Source organism: Adiantum capillus-veneris, chromosome 30, assembly GCF_014529385.1.
Source record: "Adiantum capillus-veneris isolate H3 chromosome 30, ASM1452938v2, whole genome shotgun sequence".
Lineage (NCBI taxonomy): Eukaryota > Viridiplantae > Streptophyta > Polypodiopsida > Polypodiales > Pteridaceae > Adiantum > Adiantum capillus-veneris.
In genome coordinates this window covers 82,518,618-82,546,531 of record NC_140960.1, presented here as the reverse complement: position 1 = coordinate 82,546,531, position 27,914 = coordinate 82,518,618, and the positions used below count along the sequence as shown (strand labels likewise).

The window sequence follows — 27,914 nt, the reverse complement described above, 5'->3', positions numbered from 1 at the left end:
TTAACAAATAACTCCTGAATTTTCATCGAAAATATAAAATCAATAAAAAATTTCTAATTTTTAGTATTCCCGCCTATCAAATATCTGTTGTTTTAATAAAAAATCAGCTAAATAATGTTAATTTTCACTTGCAAACACGTTTACGAGAAGAAAAACAAATAATTTTGGCAATTAATCACTAAAAATTATTGTTGAGGTTATTCGTCCCGAACACACGGTCCATTCTGTAGCCAAGAAGGCTTTGATACCATGAAACGAACACCCGGAGTGGATCTCCCGGCTACAGGGACCGCCTACAGACACGTGTCGAATGAACCACCTGACCATAGCCATCATCCGGTAGCACCCTCGTGTTGGGGCCAGCGTCCAAGGACGTAGGCGTGCACCTGTAAGACCGAGAGTCCCATACCACCCGGCCTCACCTCCTCGAGGTGACCTCGCGCACTTCTAGCCTCACGGGCTAACCACTGGCACTCTGCCAGTGGGGGTAAATAACTACAAATGAGGCCTTGGACTCCCTTTTATAATAATGGCCGGCCACACTGGCCAGGTTCACACTACGTCCGTTCGGACATTGGACGCCATCCCGACGACGTCTAGGCTAGATCTCGTCTCTTGTAAGCGGGACATAACACCTGGCAACCTATTTAGCAATCACATCTAGATCCACAGCGGACCTCACTGATGCCGGATTAACTAATTCTTATTGCGATCATGTCCATAGATTTCTTAAGATCGAAATGCTGCAGTCATTTTGTCAATCATTCCATCTTTCAATCTTGCACTCAAAACACAATCACATGTGTGAGTAATCATTTTCGGCAATTGTAGTTCATCAATCAGACACTGCGTTCATTCTGAACAGAGTGTTTCAATCATTTAGTTCTTGTCATCTTATCGCTGTGTAGCCATCTCATCCGTCGGGAACTCTTGATGCACTCACCACAGTATCTAGTCATATCATTCATCGTCTGCCATCATCATGATTCAAAATTCGTGATTCTTGAATTGTGATCGGGTTCATTTTGGAGCTGTCATTGCTCCCAATTCATCATCATTTCATTCTTAATTTCACCTCTTATTTGTTCACAAATAACAGGATCTTCCAAAAAACATTAATTTCATTCATAAATCAGAGTCGTCTTCAAAAATCACTATTTCAAAGTTATTCATAAAATCATAAAACAAAATACTGTCAACACATGAGTATGTTTTCTAATTTTCTATCAAGTCTCTGTTCTGGAGCGAGTATCTCCTCCCCCAATTCTATTTTAGTCTGACGGTCATTCTCATTCTTGTGCCTTTTTGGGACACCGTGCAGATATATGTATTTATTCCCCATAGTCGAAACAATTTCTCGTTTTGAGGTATTCGTTTTTCTGTTCCTCTGTAAATTGGGAACGTGTATCTTTGTTTCCTCTTCTTCTGTCATCACTTCTCGAAGGTTGATCTATTGGATAAGTCAAGTTGCCTGAATGCATAGCAAACCCTTGCTTAGCATGTCCCATCAACTATTGTATGGACTCAAATTTTTGTAACAAGCAGTAATCTCGTATCTCTTTGGGCAGTCCACAACAAAATTGCTCGATTTGCTACTTAAAATTGATCTTCTTAAAGGATTAAGCAGGTAGAAAAACGTCCCAAAATCTCTCGCAATAAGTATCTAGAGTATGTGCCTTTACCATTCGAAGATGATTCCAGGCGGTAATCACGTCACGTTCGTATTCTTGAGTGAGCCACGAAGAAATAAAAAGTCTCTTCAACTTACGCCACTTTGTCGGTGCTTCTTTTCTTAACAGAAGAGTGGACCACCATGTCCGTGCATTTCCTTTCAAATAGGATGCTGCCCTTCTAATTTTGGAGTGCTCTGAGTAGTTGCCTCTAGAAAAAGCTATGCCAAACTGTTGAATAAAAGCGAGGGCATTGTGCGCATCTCGAAAACCTGAAAAGGTATCAAATTTTATGGCTTGTCCACCCTCCTTGAATTCTTTGGTCTTCTTGCTCTTATCTTCGAGAAAGTCGTATTGATTGGCTCTATAAAAATGCTTCCTCTTCGAATAAAACATTTGGTCCTCGGAGTTCGAACTTTCAGAAGAGGACGAATTCTTTGATCTTCTTGCTCTCATCTTCGAGAAAGTCGTATCGATTGATTCTATAAAAATGCTTCCTCTTCGAATAAAACATTTGGTCCTCGGAGTTCGAACTTTCAGAAAATTGTCGGGATCTGCTTTTCTTGGCCTTCTTCGTGTTCTTTCCATCTCTCTGATTTTTTTGTCGTTTCTTGCCCTTTCTGTCTGCATCGCTCGAATGAGGAGGAAGAGCTATCTGAACTATAAGAAGAAGATGAGGACGAACTAGACAATCCCTCGAAGCATACATGCTTCTTCTGTTTTCTTGCATTCGCAAAAGAAGATTGACGACCCAAATAGCTAGGGTAGTCTGTTCCCTTGTTGCGTTTCTTCAATTGCTTCTTCGCCTCCAAAAGTTGGTTGACTCGTCTTTCGACAATGTCATCGAGTTCATTTTTAGTAAACATCCGTGGGACAAGAGGTTTCTTGAGGCCTGACTTTAGTGGGAAGTCCATGGCTGTCTGCCATCGAGAATGCACTTCCTCGATTGAGTGCCGAGTCAGAAATTTGGCATATTGGGGATCCTTCGAAAACTGGAGCATCTGCTTTGCGCAATCATCAACCTGTTGTTGACGTTGCATCTCCATTAGTTGGTAGTCTGTAGGCCGAGGTGGCCGGTACTCTTTATCTCTCGTTCCATTTGATTTTTCTTGTTGCCACCCGTTCCAGAATTGCCGGGTCGGTTCGTTTGATTGTGTGTCGCGGTAAAAGGATCGGATTTCTTGGTAGAAGAGAAATCAGTTGAGCTCTGATACCACAGTAATAGACTTTGTAACAGACTTGGACACTCCAAGTCAAGAATCAATCACGACAGCACCAAATAACCACTTCAAAACAATTCACAGATCACAATAGATTTACACTGGCCCGGCGGAGTTCCGTGCCTAGAGATACTAGCCCCAAAGACTGGTGCCCCTATTTCTTTATGTATTAATCAATGTCAAAGTACAAGAGAGCGGTTAGGGGGTCACTCTCAGACTCTGCGTCCAGATGCTCTGCAGAGTGAGCCCTAAACCACTTATTTAAAGTTTACAAGGGATGCCCAAAAGCAGAGCCCCAAAAGCTTCAAAAAATAAAGCAGAATCTGTTTCTCTCTCAAACCCTCTTTAGGGTTTTCATTAAAATAAAGCAATGGAATTTCTCCCTCTCTCTCATGCTCAATGAGTAGAGAAAAAGCAACAAAATTGCGTCGCTTGGAAGGCTGAAAATCAGCGCCAAAAAATCCGGATCCGTAGCTACCACGTGGCATTTCTGCTGCCAGTTTTAGGGTTTCAGCCAACAGTTAGGGTTAGGGATTTGAAAAATTACGGTTTTTTGCAAATTAGGGTTACCGGCAGAAATTAGGGTTTCTGCTCTTGGTAGCCATGTCATCAGTTTGTGACAGACTTGGACACCCCAAGTCGAAAATCGGGCACGACGCACGAGAGAATCACTTAAAAAGTATTTCACAATTCTATCACACTTTTAAAACAGAGTCAACGCGGGGCGACGTAGTTCCGTGCCTAGAGGTATTGGCCCCAAAATTTGGTGCCCCTTTCGGTATTTGTTTTTATATTAATGCTTGAGCAAAGTTACAACTCCCGCGGGCCCTCTCTGCTCAGTTGCTCATCAGCACACTGAGGGGAAGAGTGGCCTTGGTTCATGTTTAAAGGCCCATGGTCTTTAAACTCAAAAGCAAATACATGAAAAGCTACATCTCAATAGCTTCAAACTCAAAAGCAATGGCCTCCAAAAGCTGTAGCGCAGCCAACGCAATTCACGTCGCAAAATGTGGGCGTTCGTATAGCCTGCTGCCACGTCAGTGTGTTTCGCGGGGTCCATGCTGCCAACCACATAAACAGCCTTTTACGCAATCTCACAACGTGACCGTACTCCTTGATAATGAAAGCTCAGACAATTTTGCGGATGCAACAGTGGTGCAGAAACTGCGCATACAAACGTGGTACAATGACCATGAGTATCACGTGAAGATGGCTCGTGGCGAGGATACGGATGTATGGAATCAGATGGTTCCAGATTTGTCGCTCGCGCTAGCTGATTACAAAGAAAACTTGGATTTCCACATCATCTGCTTGGACAGAGCAAATGTTATTTTAGAAACTCCATGGTTTTATGATAAACAAGACTCATTGTATATAGACTATGTACATCACTCTCTTGTTTTTGTTAAACACGACATGCCTCATGTATTTGTTTCACTTTGTAATCAGATTTCTGTAAATAATGGTTTTGCAATACCAATTGTTACTGCTTTGGAAATGTTTAAAGATACAAAGTCTTCTAATGTTGACTTTTATCAATGTGTACCATCTGCTTGGTTTGATTCGCTCTGTCACTTAATTTCATAAAAATGTTTTATGTTCTTCTGTTGAATTTCGATATTCGACAAATCCAATCTTATGCGAAAAATCATGATTGATTTCAAGGACGTTTTTCCGGATGATCTACCTCTTGGCTTGCCGCCTTCGAGAGGAGTAGATCACAGCATTGAGTTGGTGGCTGGTAGTCAACCTTTCTCAAAGCAACCCTATCGGTTTAGTGAAACCGAGGATGAAATTTAGCGACAGCTGATAGATTATCTCGACAGGGGTTTTGTTCGGCCAAGTAAATTCGCGTTGGAAGCACCTGTGTTGCTTTCTCGAAAGAAGGATGACACTATGCACTTTTGCTTGAATAAGCTCACTGTCAAGAATAAGTATCCGCTTCCACATATGGACGATATGATAGATTGACTCCTTGGGGCGTTGTATTTTACAAAGATAGACCTGCAATCGGGCTATCATCAGATACGGATCAAACTGGAAGATGTTCCCAAGATGGTTTCCATGCATGTTATGGTCATTATGTCTTGCCATTTGGTTTGGCCAACGCCCCAGCTACATTTCAACAGATGATGAATGATCTGCTAAGACTGTTTCTAGGCAACTTCGTTGTTGTATTTCTCAATGACATCTTGATTTACAGCCGGAGTTTGTCTCAGCAATTAGCGCATACACGCGTTGTTCTTGAGGTATTGAGAACTGAGAAGCTTTATGCTAAGGCTTCTAAGTGTGAATTCTTCAAGAAAGAGCTTCTATATTTGGGTCATATAATTACTTGCGATGGAATTCGCGTTGACCCTGAGAAGTTGGATAAACTACGAAATTGGCCCATTCTGAAGAATGTGCGCCGAGTAAAGTCCTTTTTAGGCTTTACAAGATTCTTTCGCAAGTTTATCAAGGCTCTAAAGTTGCTACTCCGCTTACGCAACTTCTAAAAGGAGGGGTGAAAGGACCGAAGACTTCGGGACCTCACCGTAAAGGTAACCCCAATTGTCTGGAATGAGCGTCTCGACAAGAGCTTTTGGACACTAAAGCACTTGGTGACTACTGCGCCAATATTGCACATTGTGGATCCTAGCAAACCGTTTGTGGTTGAAACGGATGTTGATGATTATGCCATTGGTGCGGCATTATACCAGGATGGACGTCCTGTTGAATTTGAAAATAAGAAACTTTCTGACACTGAGATGCGTTAGAAAGTTTAAAGTTTAAGGTACAAAGTTGAGGGTAGCAAAACCGAGGTGTATCCAGTAGTCCAAGTCCTTCTACTGGGGTGTCCATGGTAGCTTCTTCATCAACTTGGTCTCACTATTTATGTCCACTATGAGCTGCAAAGAGGGTGTTAAGAGTTTTGGCACCTCAAGTGAATTGCCCAATGTGGTCCCATTATTTATTTTAGCTTTTAGGTTTTCGTCTTTGTTGTTTGGTTTTTGTTTTTGTTTGTTTTGCTGGTGTGGTGGGGTATTGGAATGTGTGTCGTTTGGAGCTCTACTTTCTCTGTGAGATTTTTCTGCGAATGTCAAATGGACCTCCTCACGTAGTACCCAGGCCCCTAACCTCAGGTACTTGGTCGTTGTCACACCCATAACTTTCAACGATGTGGGTCTCTCAAGGGCTCTGCTTTAAGAGAGTAGATAATTCTGGCCTCTTGGGGAAGCGAAGCCTCACGTAGTTCAGGGGAAACTAGTGACAAAAGCGTCTGCCCTAGGAGCTTGGGTGCAATTGTAGTATCTGTCGTCTCTTTGTTTGGGGAGACTACAGAGGGTACCCATCCCCGACTCCTAAAACAAACCTCTCTTGGCAGCCTCCGGAGTTCCTACTATTGTCTCTTTGCAGTAGCTTCCCCAACTTTGGATACAATTGCCTTGGCAACAAATTCCTCTCCCTGATACTACTGGTGGTGTCACAAACGGGTGACGTGGCTGCAGATACACACTCTCTCTCTGGCAGGCAATGTCGAAAAACGCGTTGAAACTGCTGACGTGGCGCACTATACGGAAATTCGAGAATTACGGAGAAGGTGCTGATGTGGCACGCCGTACGGACCCCGCTTTTTGCGTTGAATGTTGTATGGAAATAAAGTAGCAAAATCCTATGCAAGCTGAAAATAAAAGCTTTCTGGGCATTGCTTTATTTTAAGAACTTTTTAAGAGAAGCTTTTGATTTTGAAGCTTTTGGGGGCTCTGCTTTTAGCATCCCATTGTAACCTTTATAAGAAACCCAAGGGGGCTCCCTCTACAGAGCATCTGGACGCAGAGTCTAAGAGCGAGCACCCGCGGGAGTTGTACTTTGCTCGAAGATTAATATAAAAAAAATACCGAAAGGGGCGCCAGTCTTTGGGGCCAATACCTCTTGGCGCGGACCTCCGTCGGGCCGTGTCGAATCAATTGTGAACTGTTTTGAAGTGAATTTGTGTTGTGTCGCGGTAGAATCTTGACTTGGAGTTCCAAGTTTGTTGCAGAGGTATCAGTTGGGCCGTGTCGAATCAATTATGAACTGTTTTGAAGTGAATTTGTGTTGTGTCGCGGTTGAATCTTAACTTGGAGTGTCCAAGTTTTTTACAGGGTTATCTTGGATTTTGGAGTACAGCCACAAAGAACACTTTTGGTGGATCCCTCCGAAGTTCCTTCTATTGTCTCTTTGCAATAGCTTCCCCAACTTTGGATACAATTGCCTTGGCAGCAAGTTGCTTTCTCCCTCACATACTATTGGTGGCTTCTTGGTTATCTTGGATTTTGGAGTACACTCACAAAGAACACTTTTGGTGGATCTTTCAGAGGCAGTTGTCATCCTCTCTCTTCTACGAATAGCTAGGGCACTCTTTACTCTCTTAGGAAAGGTTTTCTCCCCAAGCCTTTTCAATTCATTCAGTTTTTCGATTTTGCCCATGGGGTTCGTTGTATATGGTCTGTGAGATGTTGCCTTTGCGCATGCTTTGTAGTTAAGTCATATGCTTGCCCTAAGAATCAGCATCATTTGGGTTCTCTGAGAAGTTATTCAAGTAATAGAAATAAGCCTCTATTTGCAAAGGCTCTGCAATACCAATCTGTTGTTGCGCCTTGCTCCTCCCCTATTCGGGCTGTGCATTGTTTCTTCCCGCTCTCTTCTCCGTCATCGTTGCTTCCAATTGCTCGTTCCCGCCTCGTACTACTTTTTATGTGCTATGCTTCGCATGTTCTTCGATAGCTAGCCAAAACCCCCACCCTTCTCCCTTTCCTTCTGCCTCTACTGCCCTCCAGTTGTCCTTTACTCCTTTGTCCCTAACCTTTAATGTATCACCCATCTTTTGTAACTATCACTGGTGGTTTTCCCCCTATAGTTCGCTGTAATTGTTATATTTCAAGGGTTTTTTCACTACCAGTTCCGTTTATCGTGTGATGCCTACGGGCTTGTATCTTGGTTATGTAATACAAAAGGATCAAGACCTCCTTTTCTTGCAAGAGAGAGGAAAAGGGAGATAATTGCCAAGTTTCTAGGGGCAAAAGATGGGCTAGTCCCCCCTCCCTTAAGAGAATCTTCGATTGATCAACGCAAGCACATGAACCAAAAGGTGGAGCACGCTTCCCACACTCTCTTCTGATATCTTTTCTCAATGGTCTCGGGAGCCCTTGCTCCCTCATATAGAGGCAAACACCCTGAAACCTCAGTTCCTTGCTTGGAATCCTCTAGAGTCTATGCTCTCAACCCTGAAAAATATATGATCTAAAGGGCATCACAACCCTTTAATCTCGTCCAATTCTGACTTCAAAATCCTCTCAAGCGTAGGCCATAGCTTCTTTTTACCATAGTCACAAGGGACGCGTCAGGGGACGAGGGACGGGGCTCAAATGGATTTTTAGTCTAAACAAAGGACAGGACGGCAAGTGGGGACAGGACACGTCACAAATTGGTGACGTGTTATGCCTGGACATTGTGGGGCAGCAGAGGACACATCCACACACACCCGTGAAATGCTGACGTGGATGTGACGTGGCAGCAATGTTAGGTGCAACGGAATGATTGTTTGCGCTCTGCTTAAGATGAGTGCTCCGAACTGTGCTCAAGGGTTCCTTTTAGTTCTTATGGAAGGGAGAGCCTTCCGTTCTTAATGGAAAGTGCTATGATCACTAACAAAGTGAGTGGACACTGTGCGTGCAAATGTATGAGACTGAGAGAAAGAGAGAGAAGAGAGATATAACACCAAAGACGTTGTAAAACCCTCCTCCGAAGGCCCCACTCTCGTCGGCGAGAGTGGTCTACTTATGGTTGCACAAAGTGGTACAATGCGGATACAATGGACTGATGCAACTTGGGACTATGCCGATGACGACGACGGTGATGACGACGACGACTTTAGGGCTGAAATCTGCAATCTTTCTACTGCTGTCCAAAATCGCTATGGGCTGAAATCTGCTAATCTTCTATCTGCTGAATTTTGACTCTATGTCGGTGACGATGTCGATGACGACGATGCGACGACGACGCGCTAAAAACTGAAAACGCTGATCCTAGGGCTGATCCTGTCGCGATAGATCTGCAAAACGCTGAGGTTGCAGGCAGATGCAAAAACGCTAGGGCTGAAAATGGAGTTTCTGCCGCCGGGATTCTGCAGATGCAAAAACGCTAGGCTGATCTGCTGTGGTCTTGTCGCCGTGGCTCTGCAAATGCAAAACGCTGGCTGATCTGCGGTGTCTTGTCCAAAAACGCTAGAAGCCTTTGGGGTCCTGCTGAGAAGGTGCCTGTTAAGCGGTGCTCCTGCTGCCTCTTCTGCCAGAAAGTGCTAACTTGGGTTTGCTTATATATTAACTTAGCAAAATTGCCCTACCTACTTTTGTTGGGAAGTCACTTAAAAATAATAAGTGAAAAATACCAAAAATAGGGAAAATAGGCTAAATGCACTGGAAAATTGCACTAACTAAATCTGATGGATACTGAAGGGAATACTGATGATCATGTTGTGTGCAACCAAAGGATATGCATCTACACTAAGTGACTGGTCATGCACGGTCTACGAATAGACTCACAATAGTGCCAGATCACTTCTAAATCTAGACTGACTGGACTGACTAAACCCTGATCATGTTGTAGCTTGTCCACGGACACATAGGGTTGGATGTGTCACGTGACAAGCAGCCCTAGATTTTGCGTTGCACGCTGATGTGGCACTGCCGTACGGACCCCTCCGCAAATTGCGGCGCAAAAAGCGCTGGCAGGCAATGTACGGAATTCAAGCTTTTGCGTGGGCTGCTTTTTCTACACAAGAGGCTGAAAATTTCTACGCAAAGTTTATGGGCAGCTTTTTGGAGTTGCTTTAATTATCAAGCAAAGCTTGAGAGAGTCAAAGTTGCTTTATTTTTAAATGCTTTTTAATAAGCAGCTTTTGGGGCAGTTTTTGGGGGCTCTGCTTTTGGCATCCCTTGTAAACCTTTATAATTGTGGCTTGGGCTCCCACTTCTCAGAGCATCTGGACGCAGAGTCTGAGAGTGAGACCCACCCACTCCCTTGTACTTTGTGCAATAGATTTAATATAAAAAGAAATACCGAAAGGGGCGCCAGTCTTTGGGGCCAATACCTCTTGGCACGGAACTCCGTCGGGCCGATGTCGAATCAAATTGTGAACTGTTTTGAAGTGAATTCCTGTCGTGTCGCAGTAGATTCTTGACTTGGAGTGTCCAAGTCTGTTACAATGGTATCAAAGCGCGGCCGATTTCTCTTCTACCAGGAAATCCGATCCTTTTTACGCGGCACTTATGGATTCAAGCAAAGGACAGTCGACTTCCTCTGCATCCGGAGATGCACGAAGAGATCACGAGGAAGATTCACGTGAGGAGTACGGCCCGCCTCGGCCTACTCAGGCGGAGCTTGAAGAGATGGAACATCAGAAATTGGTCGATGAAGCAACAAAGTTGATAATGAATTTTGCGAAGGACCCTAAACTTGCAAAAATTTTCACCTAGACCTCCTTCGACGAGGTGCACTCACAATGGCGGTAAACCATGGAGTCACCCCTCAAACCGGCGCTCAAACAACCTCCTACGCCGAGGATGTTTACAGAGCAAGAATTAGAAGAGGTGGTTAATGCATGGATTAGCCAGCTTTTTGACGTGCAGGACAAAGCCAAAAAGCATGACAAGAAGCAGAAGCAAGGAACTGACTTCCCCGGTTATTTGGGTGGTCAATCTACATTTGCCTCGGCAAGAAAGCAGAAGAAGCATGTGCGATTTGAAGGAGTACCTAGTTCTTCTTCTTCTGACGATTCTTCTAGCTCTTCCGACTCGAGCGAAGAAGACAGAAAAGGGAAAAGCAACGCTTTGGAAAGGGCAAGAAAAAGGCAAAGAAGTCTAAATCTCGCCCAGTTTCGGATAGTTCTACAGAGGACTCGTCTTCGGATAGTTCAGACTCCGACGACAGCGGATTTTATGCGAATTTTGATAAAGCCAACCAGTATGACTTTCTCGAAGATAAAAACAAGAAAGTCCAAGAGTTTAAAGAAGGTGGACAGTCAATTAAATTTGACTCGTTTTCTGGATTTCAAGATGCTTCGAAGGCTTTGGCCTTCAAACAGCAGTTTGACATAGCTTACTATGGAGGACATTACTCATAGCACTCTAAGATTCGGAGGGCTACCTCTTACTTCACCGGAATCCTCGAACTTGGTGGTCCACTCTTCTATTGAACAAGAAAGCGCCACTTAAATGGCTGAAATTTAAAAGGCTTTTTTATTTCTTCATGGCTAACTCGGGAGTACGAGCGCGACATACGAACTGCTTGGAACCATCTTCGGACGACCAAGAAGAATACATTAGATGCATATTGCGAGAGATTCTGGAGCTCTTTTCTACCAGTTTCTTCATTTAAGAAGATCTCGTTCAAAGAACAGAGTGAGCGGTTTACCTTGGGACTTCCTACAGAGATCCGAGATCACTACTTAGAGCAAAAGTCAGATTCCATTCAGGAACTGATGAGTCGTACGAAACGGGGTTTTGCCATTCATTTAGGCAATTTGACTTACCCCACAGATGAAATCATGACGCAGAGGAACGAACAAACTTCTAACAATGGAAGTAGAAAGAAGAAGAGTAATTACCACGTGCACATCTAACCCTATGTGTACGTGGACAAGCTCCTTCATGACATGGGTCAAGTTCAGTTCAGTCAGCCTAGCTTAGGAAGTGTTCTGGCACTTTTGTGAGTTTGTCCGCAGACCGTGCATGACCAGGCACTCAGAGTAGATGCATATCCTCTGGTTGCACATAGCATGATCATCAGATTACCGTCAGATTCCATCAGGAGCATTTTTACAGTGCATAGACTTATTTTCCCTATTTTAGCCAATTTTTACTTATTATTTTTAAGCGACTTTTGTTGGGAACTGGGTAGGGCAATTCAGCCATGCAAGTATATAAGAAACACTAGCGCTAGCACTTTCTGGTAGAGGAGGCAACAGGAACACAGCCTTCAACAGGCACCTTCTCAGCAAGACTCCCCCCTGCAACAACCCTAGCGTTTTCAGCCATCTATAAGCCTAGCGTTTTTACATCAACTCAGCCCTAACGTTTTTGCGCAGCATATCAGCCTCAGCTGCAACAAGACAGCAAAAACCCTAGAGTTTTTGCAACATAACACAGAACCAGCCCTAGCATTTTTGGATCAGCAAGCAAGCTTAGCATTTTGCAGATTCACCGCGACAGAACTCAGATCTAGACCAACGTTTTCAGCTGTCAGCAGTCAGACATCGCAGCAGAAGTCCCAAACCTCGCAGATCTCACCTTCCCACAGCAGATCCTCGCCGCACGGTTAGATCCAGCATAGTTTGCAGATTCAGCCCGGAAAACGCAGATTTCAGCATCTGCGTTTTCAGCGCGTCGTCGTTGCATCGTCGTAATCGACATCGTCACTGACATAGTCAGAATTCAGCAGATAAAGATTTGCTGATTTCAGCCATTAGCATTTTCAGATTTCAGCCCGTCTCGTCGTCGTCCTCATCGTCGGCAAGTCCAAAGCATTGTAGAGATTTCTGCAATCAATAGTAGACCGCTCTCGTCATAGAGAGTGGGGCCTTCGGAGGAGGGTTTGACAACTCTTCTGGTGTTGTATTCTCTTCTCTCTCTATCTCTTAGTCTCAGCACCGTCATTCACTGTGTTTATCCACTTTGTTTGTGTCCATTGCACTCTCTCATTAAAGGAACGGAAGGCTCTCCCTTCCGTAAGTAAAAGGAACCCTTGAGCACAGTTCGGAGCACTCATCTTGAGCAAAGTTCAACATTCACTTCCGCTGCACCTTACAGTAACCCAGAAAAGAAAGAAAAGGATGCACGACCCTAGCTCACTCTTCGAGAGAGGGTCAGCTATATCAAAGAGGTGAAGTGTTTTGGTTGCGGGGAAACTGGGCACATCTCTGCGAAGTGCCCTAAAAAGGCACGAATGAACAAAATGAAGAAAGGTCAGAGAGTTCGAAAGCAGCTGAGAAACGTGGCAGAAAAGGCAGATGAAAGCAAAACTGGTACCACATTGCGTGGGGCCCGAACCGAATCAAATGAATGAAAGTACAAAACTTTGCCACTTTTAGGGCAAAGTAAAAGATCAGGAAACCCTCTTTTTCTTTGATGAAGGAGCCAAGGCCAACTTCTTTTCACTTGAATTGGTAGCTCGATTTGAAATTACGCCCGAAGGATGAGGCCACAGGCAGAGGTAGTTCTAGGGCACTCGGACGGGATGTTGCCATTACACCGATCATTGGCAAACTTCATTTGCAATGTCAGGGGTGTTTAGGGCACGAGGACTTCTACATAATTCCCTTGGGAGGTTGTTACGTCCTGCTCGAAATCCCTTGGTACCACAAGAACAACGTCGTGGTTGACTATCGGGCTGAGAAAGCGACTTTGACAAATGAAGAGCACAGACATTGTACTTGATGAAATTCAATTTCTTTACTTTCTGGAAAGGACTGAATGATGATTGAAGGTCGAATATGTTTTTGACCTGAATGAAGAACGCCACGATTTTTTTCTCCACACTCATGCAGATTGCTTTTCAGAGGGCTTGCCAGGCAAGTTGCCACCAGCACGTCCTGAGGATCATACCATTGATCTAATACCTGGAAATACACCACCGAACCGGCCACCTTACCGTGTGAGCCGAGCCCAGAGATACACTTTTGGGACACATTGTCTCAACAGCAGGAGTGCAGATGGACCCGGCCAAGATAGAGACTATCCGTGATTGGCCCGATTTGAAGAATGTCCATGAAGTTAGAAGCTTCTTGGGCTTGTGTTTGTACTACAGGCGGTTCATTAGGAAGTTTGCAGAGGTTGCTTCCCCTTTGCATATTTTGACTCAGAAAGGAGTCCCTTTCTCGTGGGGACCCACAGAGGTGACTGCCTTTCAAACATTGAAAGAGATTGACTACATGACCAGTTCTGACTTTGCCGGACTTGCAGAAGTCATTTGTAGTATATTGTGATGCTTGTGGTCGTAGTCTCGGTGCGGTCCCAATGCAAGAAGGCCATGTCATTGCCTACTAGAGCCGATTGTTCTCAAGGCCGGAATTGACAGCACAGATTTATGAGAAAGAGCTTTTGGCAGTTATCCATGCTCTTACTCAGTGGCAACATTACCTACTCGGAGCGGATTTTACTGTCTTCATAGACCATCAGAGTTTATGCTACTTCTTATCAGAGAAGCAGCTATCGAAAAAGCAGATGCGATGGGCGAACATCTCGTCACAGTTTCACTTCCAGATTGTCCATGTGTAGGGACAAAAGAATTTGGTGGCGGATGCTTTGTCCCGGAGGCCGTTGGTTCTGGCTATTTCCGCAATACATCATAGGAGCTTTGAGGATATGGTCGATCAATATGCCACAGATACAGATTTTGGAGATATTTTCACTCGGATACGGAATGGGGAGATAGTAGCGGAATATTCCATTCGGGATGGCTACTTGATGAGGAAAACCATGTTGCGCGTTACACAACCGTTGAGGGAAAAGGTTATGACCGAATGCCACTACCTTTTACGGGTCAGTGCGGCATTATTACCACCTGAAATGTGTGGAGAGATACTTTTGTTTGGCCGAGACTCATGAATGGGGTGGACGATTTTTGTACGCAATTGCATGGTATGCCAGAAGGTCAAGTGTTGACAAGCATAAAGCACAAGGATTGTTACAGCCTTTACCAATACCCACCCGCCCCTGGAAAAATAATGCAATGGATTTCATTTTTGATCTCCCGAAAACACAGGGTGGGCACGATTGTTTATGGCCTAGATCTTCAGATTACAGGCATGACTGAGACGATTGTCTCCAACAGGGACCCCAGATTCACGAGTTTGTTTTGGAAGGCTATTTGGGAGAACATTGGCACACAGTTGCAGTTCTCGTCATCATTCCACCCGCAGACTGACGGGCAATCAGAGATTGCCAATTCAGTGGTACTAGATTTATTGAAGTCTTACATCTCGGATCAGAAGACTCAATGGGAAAAGTATTTACCTTTGGTGGAATTTGCCTACAATAACATGATACACTCTTCGACGGGGAAGGCGCCATTTGAGATTATTGAAGGTGCTACAAAGGTTCCACCCTTCCTAAGCACGAAAGATAAGATTTTTGAAGCCGACAAGTACACGCGGGGCTTGGACACGGCTTTTGCCAAGGTCCGGGAGGCTTTGCATAAATCTCAAGAAAGACAGAAAAAGGCAGCAAATCGCCATCGTCGCGATTTGAAATTGAAGGAGACCAATCGGGTGCTCTTACATTTTGAGAAGGCACGCCTCAGCAAGAAAAAGGAAAAGGAGAGGCTTTTTCCAAAGCTTAGTATGCAATACTACGGACCTTTCCAGATTTTCCGAAAGATAAATGATGTCTCCTTTAGACTGAAGCTCCCCGATACTTGGAGAATTCACAATGTTTTTCATGTGAGTCTCTTGAAGCCTTTTGAAGGCGATGTGCCCGATGATGGGGAGCCAGATGAGCAACCCGAATTGGAGGAAAACGAGCAGATACTCGTTCCAGAACAGATATTGGCACAGAAAGATCGAAAGATAAAAGGTAAAGCGATAAGATGGTTCTTGGTTAAATTCAAGACCTACTCCGCATTGTGATGCGAAGTGAATGGAGGAGACCTGGCAGATACTCCTCGGATTGAGAATCTTTACCTCGAAGCATTTGGTTAGCATAGTCTATTCCAAATGGAACCCCGAACTCAACTTGGGCGGAATTTGGTGCAACGGGTATACACGAGAGGGGAGTCGCTCTACTCCTTTGTCAACAGATTTCCCCGATTTTTTATACTACGGTCACTAATGTCTCTTTTGAGTTTCAGGGATATTATGGGCTGACAAATTTCTGTTGTATGACTTTATAAATTGGAATTCCCGAACATGATACTGACTTGTTCTTGACTTGTTTAAGTGAAGGAACTGATAGACGAAATGACTGCAGCATTTCGGTCTAAACAATCTCGATAGACATGGTTGCAATACGGATTACGAGTGGATCTAGATGCGATTGCTAAATACGTTACCGATTAATCATGGTCTGAGATCCGAATGAATTTTGAATGTGATTTGTCATGTGATGTCCTGTGATGTCAAGTGATGTCCTGTGACTGTCGATTGGTACATGTGCTAGATGTATGTTCCTAGTGCGTTGGTACTAACACTCAGTGTCTGCTATGACAATTTATGGCCTCTGTCTGTTTTGCAGGCATAATCGAGGGCGATTACAATGCTTTCAAGAGGGGGGTATGTCACAAATTGGTGACGTGTCATGCCTAGACATTGTGTGGCAGCAGAGGACACATCCACACACACCCCGTGAAATGCTTACGTGGATGTGACGTGGCAACAGCCCCAGATTTTGCATTGCAGGCTGACGTGGCACTGCCGTACGAACCCCTCCGCAAATTGCGGCGCAAAAAGCCCTAGCAGGCAGTGTATGGAATTCAACCTTTTGCATGGGCTGCTTTTTCTACGCAAGAGGCTGAAAATTTTACGCAAAGTGTATGGGCAGCTTTTTGGAGTTGCTTTAATTATCAAGCAGAGCTTGAGAGAGTCAAGTTGCTTTATTTTTAAATGCTTTTTAATGGGCAGCTTTTGGGGCAGTTTTTGGGGGTTCTGCTTTTGGCATCCCTTATAAACCTTTATAAGTGTGGCTTGGGCTCCCACTTCTCAGAGGATCTGGACGCAAAGTCTGAGAGTGAGACCCACCCACTCCCTTGTACTTTGTGCAACAGATTTTATATAAAAAGAAATACCGAAAGGGGCGCCAGTCTTTGGGGCCAATACCTCTTGGCACGGAACTCCGCCGGGCCGGTGTCAAATCAAATTGTGAACTGTTTTGAAGTGAATTCCTGTTGTGTCGCGGTAGATTCTTGACTTGGAGTGTCCAAGTCTGTTACAACACACACAACCCATCCTAGAGAACTATTCCCTATGTGAGGGTGTACATCCGAACTTAAAGAATGATCTCTAAACTGAGTCTTGGACCTCCAACTCTCAAATTTGAGAAACCGAACCCAATCTAAGGGTATGGCAATGTTTTGAGCTGATCTAGCGCTATCACACAGAGCTACTTCTTGACTAGAGGCCTTAGCTTTCTCTTGCTCCTACTTCCTTTTAAGGGGAAGAACGCCTGCAACCAAATGACACTAGAGTTTTGAGCTTTGACAAGTGATGTTTTTCTTGTATTGAATTAATCTCATCTTGTGAAGAGAGACCACCACCGAAAGAATCCCATGTGACTCCACCACAATGAGAAGGTGTGTTCTAATGAGCCTTAGCAGATTACAACCCCGTCTATGATGTCTATGGACTGAAAACAGTCCAAAACAGCAACTTGTCGTGATAGATAAGTCTCCAAAAGGCGCTTCTTCCCAATAGAACTCTTTTATGCTGGCACGGCATCATCTGGTGCAATTGGGATAGCCATATGGAGGCTCAAAATCATCACCGTAATGGCTGAAATATACAACAGTTGTAACAAACTGCTGACGTGTCAAAGCCTAAAGAATGGAGCCAACTTACAGATGTGGGCCGGGGGGCCTAAACCCTAAGAAGAACAATTAGCAGAAGAAGAAGTCCTACCAACTTATGGGGACCCCATCCGATGGGGCCCCAGTGACATAAAGGGATTAAAATAAAGCAGGACCCACACACACGCAAAAACTGATGACGTGGCAGGTTGTACGGATTTCCGTAAATGGCACTAGCAGCTTTTTGACTTAGCTTTGGACCAGAAGCTTTTGAGTTTTAAAGACTTTTTACTGTAACTGCTTTTCAAGCCAAGGGCCTTTAAATATGAGACTAGGGCTCATTCTCTGGCATGCTTCCTGGAGAAGGTGCAAAGTCTGGAGTACCGGCTTGTACTGTGTTGATGCAATATAAAGAAATAAAGGGGCACCGAGGTTTGGAGCCAATACTCTCTGGGGTGGAATTCCGCCACTCTGTGTCGCGTGTCGTCTCTCTCTCAGTTTTGTATTTATTGAAGTGCTAAAAGTCTGTTCAGTCTATTCTTTTCTATTGGCACGAGGTGCCCGTCTTGTGACAGTAGCATGTGAGCAGCACTAGCACATCTGTGATTGATGACCAAAAGGAGACACACGGGTTGCTTTTATAGACATGGGCAGCCTGTCACAAATGCGGGCACCACGTGCCAATAGAAAAGAACAAACTGAACAGACTTTTAGCACTTCAATAACAACTGTTCAATAACAACTGAACTCAGAGAGAGAGAGAGACGACACGCGACACGGAGTGGCGAAATTGCACCCCAGAGAGTATTGGCCTTAAACCTTGGCGCCCCTTTCGGTATTTCTTTATATTACTGCTGATTCGGAAAGTACAACAGCCGGGGAGCACCTCCTCTGCAATCTGCGCGCTAAAGAGTGCCAGAGAGGGCTCCCAAGGCTCATATTTAAAGGCCCAAAGCCTAAAAGCATCAAATATGAAAAGCTGACCCCAAAAAATCACTTTCCTAAAATTTCGGGATTTCCCTAAAAATCCGCCACGAATTCCGGGACGTCCGTACAGGTGCCACATCATCATATTTTGATGTGCAAAGTCTTTTGAGAGTGTTCTGCTTTATTTTTAATGCCTTTATGCCACTTGGGACCCCATCGAACGGGATCCCCATAAGTTGGTAGGACTTCTTCTTCTGTTGCTTGTTCTTCTTAGGGTTTCTAGAATTAGGGTTTGCAGGTTTTAGGGTTAGGGTTTCCAAAATTAGAATTCAACAGTTAGGATTTCTGGCAAAAATTAGGGTTTGCAGGTTTTAGGGTTAGGGTTTCCAGAATTAGGATTTCAGCAATTAGGGTTACCACGTCCTCACTCTGTGACACTTCTTCTACTGCTTCTTAGGGTTTAGGCCCCTCGGCCGGCATCTGTAAGTTGGCTCCAGTCTTTAGGCTTTGACACGTCAGCAGTTTGTTACACAGCCCCTTCTTGAAAGAGAGTAATCGTCCGCAATTACAGCATATCTGCAAAACAACTCAAGTTAGCTCAAAAATTTCCGAGGGACAATCAATTTGCTCTTTTTATTAAGGAGTTAGCTTCTCCTTTCTGCTCTTTTGATCGAGGGGTTAGCTGCTCCTATCGACTGTTTTGATCAAGGAGTTAGCTTCTCCTTTCGTCCAGATCGGAACTCTTGATATTCCGGCGTAGTAAAATTAGCCATCACACCCAGACCGTACTGATCTTCCTCGGGTGTCTTGATGCACTAAAATTACATACCCAAGCAATCTCATCCAATTAGGAATATTCAGTGGTTGGCACATCACAATGCAACACAAATGCTCACATATGCATGTTACAAGACATAGAAACATAAAGCCGCCGATGAACACTCCTCCCGCATAACCTAACAAGGTCCGGGCCGGGAGATATTCAACGACTCCCTCATCACTCCTCCCGCATAACCTAAAAAGGTCCGGGCCGGGAGATATAGAGGCCTTTTACAACCAAACGCCCCCCAAACCGCAACCTGCGTCGTTTGGAGGTGCTGAGAGTAACCACTGCTCAGACTTCTTAATACTCCTCCCGCATAACCATCCAGGTCCGAGCCGGGAGTCACACCAACAATTATTTTACAAGCATACAACCAAACGCTCCCCAGGCATCGGCCTGCGTCGTTCCGAGGTTTTCAAACATACAACGAAACGCTCCCCAGGCATCGGCCTGCGTCGTTCCGAGGTTTAAACAATACCAAAACAGTATTTCTCACTTCTCCACCCAGGAGTAAAATCACCAATCATTGAAACCAGTATCAAACCAAAGTCAAACAATTCAAATCGGCACCAAAACAGGTTCAAAACAGATATCATCCATTTCAAACAAATTCCAAACAGGATCACCAAACAAGATCAAACAGAACTTAAACTTAAAAAGCAATCTCGACATCAATCGAGCTCGAAAAGTCGACTGACTTTCCATCTTGAAACCTGCACCAAAAATTAGGGTTAGGTTCCTTCCATGAGGTCGTAGCCGAGCACAACATGGTCCATCAGCTCTTGGACAGACAGTGTTTCTTTGGCGGCGATGGTAGTCCCAAGAGATAGCAATCACACTGAACCTCCAAGGTCATCTGCTCGTGAAGAGACATCTACTGAGAGATGTCGAGAAATTTCAATTTATAATCTGCTAGGGTTTCCATGGCAAGCATTTCAGGATACCCCACTCTGCCAGAAGTTGCACTCCGAAGGAAGATGTCAGAAACCATATAACTTCGGGCAAAAATTTTCTTGAAAGCTTGCCAAGTACTTGGAGTATGTTGCTTGGTAGCTATAGACATCAACATCTGCATGGCACTGCTTCTGAGAAAAACAGTGACTTGAAACAAATCTGGATCCTTCTCTTGCATGGCTTATGCCATGTAAGACATGAGCGGTGAAGACGGGAGCGCGCCCGATGCGCGATGAAGTAAGGGTGGGAGTGGCTGATACCTCAAATATAATTCAATTCCAATAGCTCTGTCTGCTCTTTTGTAGGACCGGTATGCTTTCAGAAAAGCACACGCCTGATGCTCTGATACCACTGTCACAAATGCGGGCACCACGTGCCAATAGAAAAGAACAGACTGAACAGACTTTTAGCACTTCAATAACAACTGTTCAATAACAACTGAACTGAGAGAGAGAGAGAGAGAGACGACACGCGACACGGAGTGGCGAAATTGCACCCCAGAGAGTATTGGCCCCAAACCTTGGCACCCCTTTCGGTATTTCTTTATATTACTGCTGATTCGCAAAGTACAACAGCCGGGGAGCACCTCCTCTGCAATCTGCGCGCTAAAGAGTGCCAGAGAGGGCTCCCAAGGCTCATATTTAAAGGCCCAAAGCCTAAAAGCATCAAATATGAAAAGCTGACCCCAAAAAATCACTTTCCTAAAATTTCGGGATTTCCCTAAAAAATCCGCCGCGAATTCCGGGACGTCCGTACAGGTGCCACATCATCATGTTTTGATGTGCAAAGTCTTTTGAGTGTGTTCTGCTTTATTTTTAATGCTTTTATGCCACTTGGGACCCCATCGGACGGGATCTCCATAAGTTGGTAGGACTTCTTCTTCTGTTGCTTGTTCTTCTTAGGGTTTCTAGAATTAGGGTTTGCAGGTTTTAGGGTTAGGGTTTCCAGAATTAGGGTTCAGCAGTTAGGGTTTCTGGCAGAAATTAGGGTTTGCAGGTTTTAGGGTTAGGGTTTCCAGAATTAGGGTTTCAGCAATTAAAGTTACCACGTCCTCACTCTGTGACACTTCTTCTACTGCTTCTTAGGGTTTAGGCCCCTCGGCCGGCATCTGTAAGTTGGCTCCATTCTTTAGGCTTTGACACGTCAGCAGTTTGTTACACAGCCCCCTTAAATAGGGAGGTGCCTTGCTTTCTGCAAGAATAGGGTAAAAATCAAGGTGCCTAGAGAGGGGAGAGAGAAATTGCCTTAAGAGACAAAATATGAAAGAGACCGCATGCACACATAGGAGGTGGATGCTTTTTGAGGGGACATCCAGTTTTGGGGCTACTTTCTTTATAAGTGGCTGCCTACTTAATAAGGTGGGTGGCCAGACCACTTTTTAACTCTGCAAAACTCACTTGAATCATTGATAAATTCAATTATGCTCGCACAGACACTATCCAAGTGTCCCAGGACGCAATCTTATGCACAAATGCAATGTTGACACATACTCCTTTCCAGAAAAGCATCTACTTTACCTGAAAGCAACTTAGCAGCTTTAGCCTTCAAATAAATGCTACTCACATGGCACATTAGACAAGACTCACAATTGGCATAATCCACCTCATGCCTATCTGCTCCACTAAAAAGCTCCCCAGATTGGGATTGTTGAAATTTTATATGCTTATTGTGAGAAGATATCTTTTCCAGTTCTCTCTGCTTGCAAGAAATACGTCAATTTGCCACACAAGAGCTTAATGTTCTTGCAGAAAGTAAGTGCTTCCTAGCCATTGAAAGGTCTACAGTAAAAATCTTCGTGTCTCAGAAGGCTTCAGGTGACACTTCACCAACCTCCTCGATGATATCCTTGTGCCTGACACTTTTTGTCTAATACCTTCGCTCCCTTGTCCATTGGAGGGCTGGCTTTCACAAACAACGACACTATGAACCCACCAAGTAACCCTCCTTCGAAAAGAAGTGTTCAAGCTCCAATAAAATTTCTAGGAACGACACGTCGTCAGCTAATTATCCACCAATGGCCACTCAAAGATCTATGCGAACAGTGCTTTTAATCAAATAGCAATGGTTCCAATTTGTGCAAACAGGTGCTTCAAGCACCTCTTAATTTGATGTGCTAGAGCCAAACCCTCCAATTCTTAAGTATTCTCTGCACCATCACAGCACAGTATTTGTATTTGAAGCCTTGAGATTAGATATAACACAGCACAGTTCAATCTTCTGTGAGTGAAAATGCACCATAACTTTAGGTGTAAGTAATGTGTGAGTGACAGTGTGTGCGTGTTCAGCAACGGCACAATGTAATTTAAATACATACTGTACCTCAACAAATACTCGGTACCGGATGAGACTGAATTCGCTAACCGAGGTTCTAAGCTTCTTCACTTGGTTAGCATACCGTCCATCCAATGGAGAGATGGCAGTTAATTCAGAAAGTTCCAGGTCAACATCTGCATCAGAAAACAGGCTCCAAATTTTCTGGCTTGGACACTGAAAGTTCAAAACTTGGGTGTTATTTGCAGGCAAAAACAGAGAGGAAATAAATAAGCATGGTATCACACTTTGGATGTGTACAGATGTTCTTTTACCCAGTAAGCAGTCTGTGACACATTCTGTGGCTCAGGAGCTCAATCTTCCAGCTCATGAAATGAGAAATAGCGCACGCACACACACACACACACACACATCTGATGGCCATGCAGCACTTGGCACTTGCACGGTTGCGTTGCTGCTTGCAAAATTGACCTTAATCTTACCAGTGAAATGGTGGATGCAGAGCTCTCTGCTGCAGTTGCGCAGATGCGCGGAAAAAGGCTTCCTGCAGAGGAGCTATGAGGTTGAGCAGAGACCGGAAAGAGGGTGAAGGAGGGTCGAGTAGAAAATCCCAGCAACCTTGTGGCAGCTCTATCTGCTCCTGCCAACGCCTCTGGAGAAGACGACGGAGCGCGGCTCGCCATGTCCACTGTGTGCGAGTGCGTACGTCGACAAGGAATGCAACGTTGATATATTTTTTTCACTTCAAAGCACAACCTTATTAGTGTTGAGTAGTAGCCCTTTTGGAGAGTAATTATTATTGGTACCACTCACTATTGACCCCTGTATGAGGACCTTACCTTCTAAAAGGAGTAGAGAGGATTCGAACTCCGGCCTCTCAACGTATAGAACTTTAGAGTCTCAAGCCTAACCACATGCACCAAGACGTCGAGCTGGTAGTGCAACTGATTCATCAAGTTTTAAAAAAAACCAACAGACTCTACGCATGCCTCAACATCCGGCTCCCCCCCCCTCGCGATCACGGAGCTTGAGGCCGCCCAACCTCGCTCCACCCCTCCCCGCCTCTGCTCACTCATCGTGTGCCTTTATCGTGCATCTTTACCTTCGCAGCATCTTCAAAAGATTCTGATTAATGCATCATTTTTCGGAATCGAGGACACATACTAGGGGAAAAATGTGTGCGAGTGCGTACATCGACAAGGAATGCAACATTGATATATCTTTTTCACTTCAAACCACAACCTTATTAGTGTTGAGTAGTAGCCCTTTTGGAGAATAATTATTATCGGTACCACTCACTGGGGGGAAAATGGGTAGAGAATCTACGCAGATGCGAGACGAGGGACAACATGGGGCGATGCAGCACGTGGAGAGCAGGAGAGAAGAGGACGAGCAGGTGCAAGCAAGGCTATGGGTGGATGAGTGCGCTGCACGCAGCGGTTGAGGGCGACTGGCAAAGTAGCAACGGACGTGCAGGTGTTTTTTTGATATTGCAAGGTCTATGCCTTGCATCAACTGAGCATGGTTGCTCGCATTGTTAGAGGATCCACATGAATAATTGTTAACCAGTGGTATGGGTTCGAGTCTCGCCCTCCCATTTGAAGTTGCAACAAATCCCCCTGCCTAAGGGGGCAAATTTGAGATTCTTGAGGAATCTCGGGATGAATCGAATAAAATGTAGATGAGCCAGTAGGGGGAGCCAATAAATTTGGTTGATTTAAAAAAAAACCGATTTCACTAGGATTTAGGAAAGTGCCAAATGTACAGTCGATGCTCCTATGAAATCGAAAGGGGATCAAGGGTGGGTAGCAGGTGGCAGCGAAGCAAAAGTATGTGTGCACAATTCTAAAAAAATCATACATAGGGGGAATCTCTGTAAATTTTATGTCGAGCGTGATGGGGGCTAGAACTTGCGTAAACAGAGAGAGAGTGTGTTAGTTTGCGACGTGCGAAAGTAAGAGAACAAGTCTCTCGAATGCATCAACACACGTTCTTTTGGGGGGCGGTTTGGACTATCAGTACTCTCTCTCTCTCTCTCTCTCTCTCTCTCTCTCTCTCTCTCTCTCTCTCTCTCTCTCTCTCTCTCTCTCTCTCTCTCTCTCTCTCCTCTCGTTCTCTCGTGTAGGTTCTTCTAGAGCATTCACAAACAACTTGCCGTTCTTTCTCTTATAGGTGCTCAACACAGGCTCTCAATAGAAGCTTTCCATCTCCACCCCTCTTGTTTATTCCCCCTCTCCCATAACCCAACTGTTGCCTGCGTCCTGTTTAACTCGACGTATTAGCAAACTCTCTCTCTCTCTCTCTCTCTCTCTCTCTCTCTCTCTCTCTCTCTCTCTCTCTCTCATAAAATCTAATATCTACGTACCCCCAAATGATTTTCTCATATTGAAATGATCATTTAATGTGGGAAAATGAATGGGAACAAGAGTTAGAATATAGATATGTGCTTTTAGATCTATCGCAGCATGGGACCAAAGGGAGAGAAAGCTACAGCTCATTGAGGGTCCAAAAAGGAGATGGTCTACCAAAGAGCAATGAGCAGATTGTGGAGCTTAAAAGACCTTAGGGTTAGCTTCATTAAAGACCTCCAAAGGTTAGTGTTAAAAGTCCTTAGACCTAGGACCTTTAGGTACTTTAGACCTTAGGCAAGCTAGGCATGTGCTTGAGGTGCTTGTCGTGCTCGAGCTGACTAAGGTGCTTGAGGTGCTTGTCGCGTAAGGTGCTTCATGACTAAGGTGCTTGATGACCAAGGTGCTTGTGGTTTTCAAGTCAAACATGACTCCTACATAGAAGGGGGCAAGCCCTAAGAGTAGGGGATGAAAGAGAATACACACACACACTAAAGGCAAGCTCAAGACTCAAGAGGGATAAAGACTCAAGCCCCTAGACCTGTTGCCCTCATAGTGTGTCTAAATCCTATTGGATGGCCTTTAGGGAGGTCCAATGAGAATTTAGATGCATTTAAATAATTAATTAAGTCTTCTCTCTCTCTCTCTCTCTCTCTCTCTCTCTCTCTCTCTCTCTCTCTCTCTCTCTCTCTCTCTCTCTCTCTCTCTAAGGGGGTAAGAAGGACAATTGTCCAAATGCTACCCCTATTGCTTGATATGACCAAAGCATGTGATTGGCTAAGCCTTGGCATGGGCGAATGGGGTGCAAGCTAGTGCTAGGAGAGAGAGGGGTCGATCAAGGCAAGCTAGGGCTCTCATTTTTGGCATTCTCACACACACACTCACACATTCTCTCATGTCTTGAACAAGAACTTCATCTCCTTCTCCAAGCTTGAGAAGTGGAGAGCCTACACCAATGAGAATTTAGATGCATTTAAATAATTAAACTCTCTCTCTCTCTCTCTCTCTCTCTCTCTCTCTCTCTCTCTCTCTCTCTCTCTCTCTCTCAAAGGGGGAAAGAAGGACACTTGTCCAAGTGAATCTCCAAGTTTTTTGAAAGATGTGGCTCCACGAAGACGATGGTCTCGACAATCCCCAACTCCTCCCAAGAGAAAAAGATCGTCATATAGTCCTTATCCTCGTCATTCTGAGAAGGAAGAGAGGAATCAATAGAAGAAAAAGGCGGGAAAGGGGTCACCCTCTTCTCCATCTTCATTACCTTCCTCCTCTTCCGATGAAAGTAGCGGTTTTTCTCCTAGAAAGTACAAGAGAAGAGGACATCGCAAATCCTGTGCTGCTTTGAAAAGGTCCTACAAGCTTAAGAAGTTCAAAGAGGGAGGAAAGAGCATCTCTTTTCTCACCTATGATGTCACCTTTGGTGCTACGGACAAAGTTTTGGCCTTCATCCAACAATTTGATGCGGCCTTTGGAGATGAGGGCTTCACAGAGTCCTCCAAGCTACGTCATGTAGCTATACACTTTCAAAAATCTGTTCGACAATGGTGGACTAGTCTACGAGGTAATGGCAAAGCTCCAAAGACATGGAAAACTCTACAAGTTTCCATAATGAAGCAACTTCTTGCAAGCGATGCCAAAGACAAAGTGCTTAACCAAATGGCGAAGTTTGAATCTATCTCCCAATGAATCTATCCACAAGTATGTGGACAAGTTTTGGGATTTACATCTCAAAGCTACAATCTACCAAAAGATAGACTTTGCCATACAAAAGCAACAATTTTGTGTGGGACCTACCTAAAGATATGGCCAAGTATGTCAGCTCTCAAAGGCCTAGGACGACCACTGAAGTGATTCACCATACTATGGTCACTTCACAAATCAACTTCCAACAAGGGGCTAAAAGGAATTTTAAGCCCATGGAAACTAGAGACCGAAATGAACCTAGAGGGAAGAACAATGCTCAAAACTCTTTCCAAGGCAATTCTAGCAACAACAACTACAAGACCAAGGAGAAAGGAGTTTACAAGGGTAAAAATAATCTCTCTACTAAAGAGTTAGAGGCTTTTCGCAAAGACCATAAATGTTTCAAGTGTAGGGAGCAAGGACATGGCTATCGTTCTTTCCCCAAAAGAAATTCATGCAATGAGACTTCTAGAGCTTCCATGGTTGAAGCTCCAAAGGAGGATACTCATTGCAAAGGATCGTCCCTTTCCTATGTTTGGGGAAAGGTGAGGGAGCATGATGCCTTTATCCTTTTTTACCCTGGCTCTACTCACAACTTCGTAACAACGTAGTTGGCCACTAAGTTAGGCATACAAGCTGATGAGATGGGAGACACCGTTATGGTTGATGGAGATTTCAAGGGACAAGAAGCCGCACGTACTCCCTTGATTGGGAAATCAAGCCTTCATGTCCAAGACTATGTCGGCAAGGAAGACTTTTTCATCTCCCCTCTCAAGCATGAGGATGTTATCCTAGGGGCACCGTGGTCCAACCACATGGCTGCCAATATGAAGTTCCTTGAAAGGAGAATTTATTTCAGCTCTACAGGGAAAAGAACATATACATAGATGCTAATGAGTCGTGTCATACTATACCCCTTGTAAATACGTTTGCTTTTGATAAGTCAATGAAAAGCTCAGTTTTCGCGTACATGATTTTTGTTAAAGAGTCCATAAATAATCCTAATGTTTTATCCAATGGAAATGGTAGGAATCAAGAGGAATTAGAGTTTCCTAAATAGATTCCAATATGTTTTTATTGATGACATCCTTGGAGAGTTACCTCCCAAAGAGGGGATGATGACCATAGAATAGAGCTTCTACCTAGGAGCTCACCGCCTAATAAGCCTCCTTATCGAATTTCCCAAGCTCAACAAGAGGAGATTATTAGGCAAGTACATGAACTGGTGGATAAGGGGATGGTGAGGCCTAGCTCCTCTCCCTTTTGTTCACCAGTCCTTTTAGTGCAAAAGAAAGACAGCGCATACCATATGTGTGTTGACTATAGAGCACTAAATAGGATCACTATCAAAAATAGATTTCACGTGTCGTGGATAGATCTCTTTGATAAGCTACAAGGATCTACCTACTTCGGTAGGATTGACCTTAAAAGTGGCTACTATCAAACAAGGATAGTCAATGAAGATATTGTAAAGACCACTTTTCATACAACATTTGGTCTTTATGAA

At 44.4% G+C, this 27,914-nt stretch overlaps 1 protein-coding gene across 2 annotated transcripts in view; it reads right to left on the bottom strand.

Moving 5' to 3' along the window:
• Positions 1–23,120, bottom strand: part of LOC147418302 (uncharacterized) — a 69,964-nt gene extending 46,844 nt beyond the window's left edge. The window contains exons 1-2 of one of the 2 annotated variants that reach the window (XM_086506500.1): positions 22,862–23,120; positions 22,428–22,595 (exon numbers count right to left, since the gene is read on the bottom strand). In XM_086506500.1, coding sequence (XP_086362626.1) covers positions 22,428–22,595; positions 22,862–23,062 — 369 coding nt within the window. In that variant the 5' untranslated portion in view covers positions 23,063–23,120. The remainder of the gene's footprint in view (positions 1–22,427; positions 22,596–22,861) is intronic. The other variant, XM_086506499.1, reaches the window with a different exon arrangement.
• Between the last annotated feature and the right edge of the window lie 4,794 nt (positions 23,121–27,914).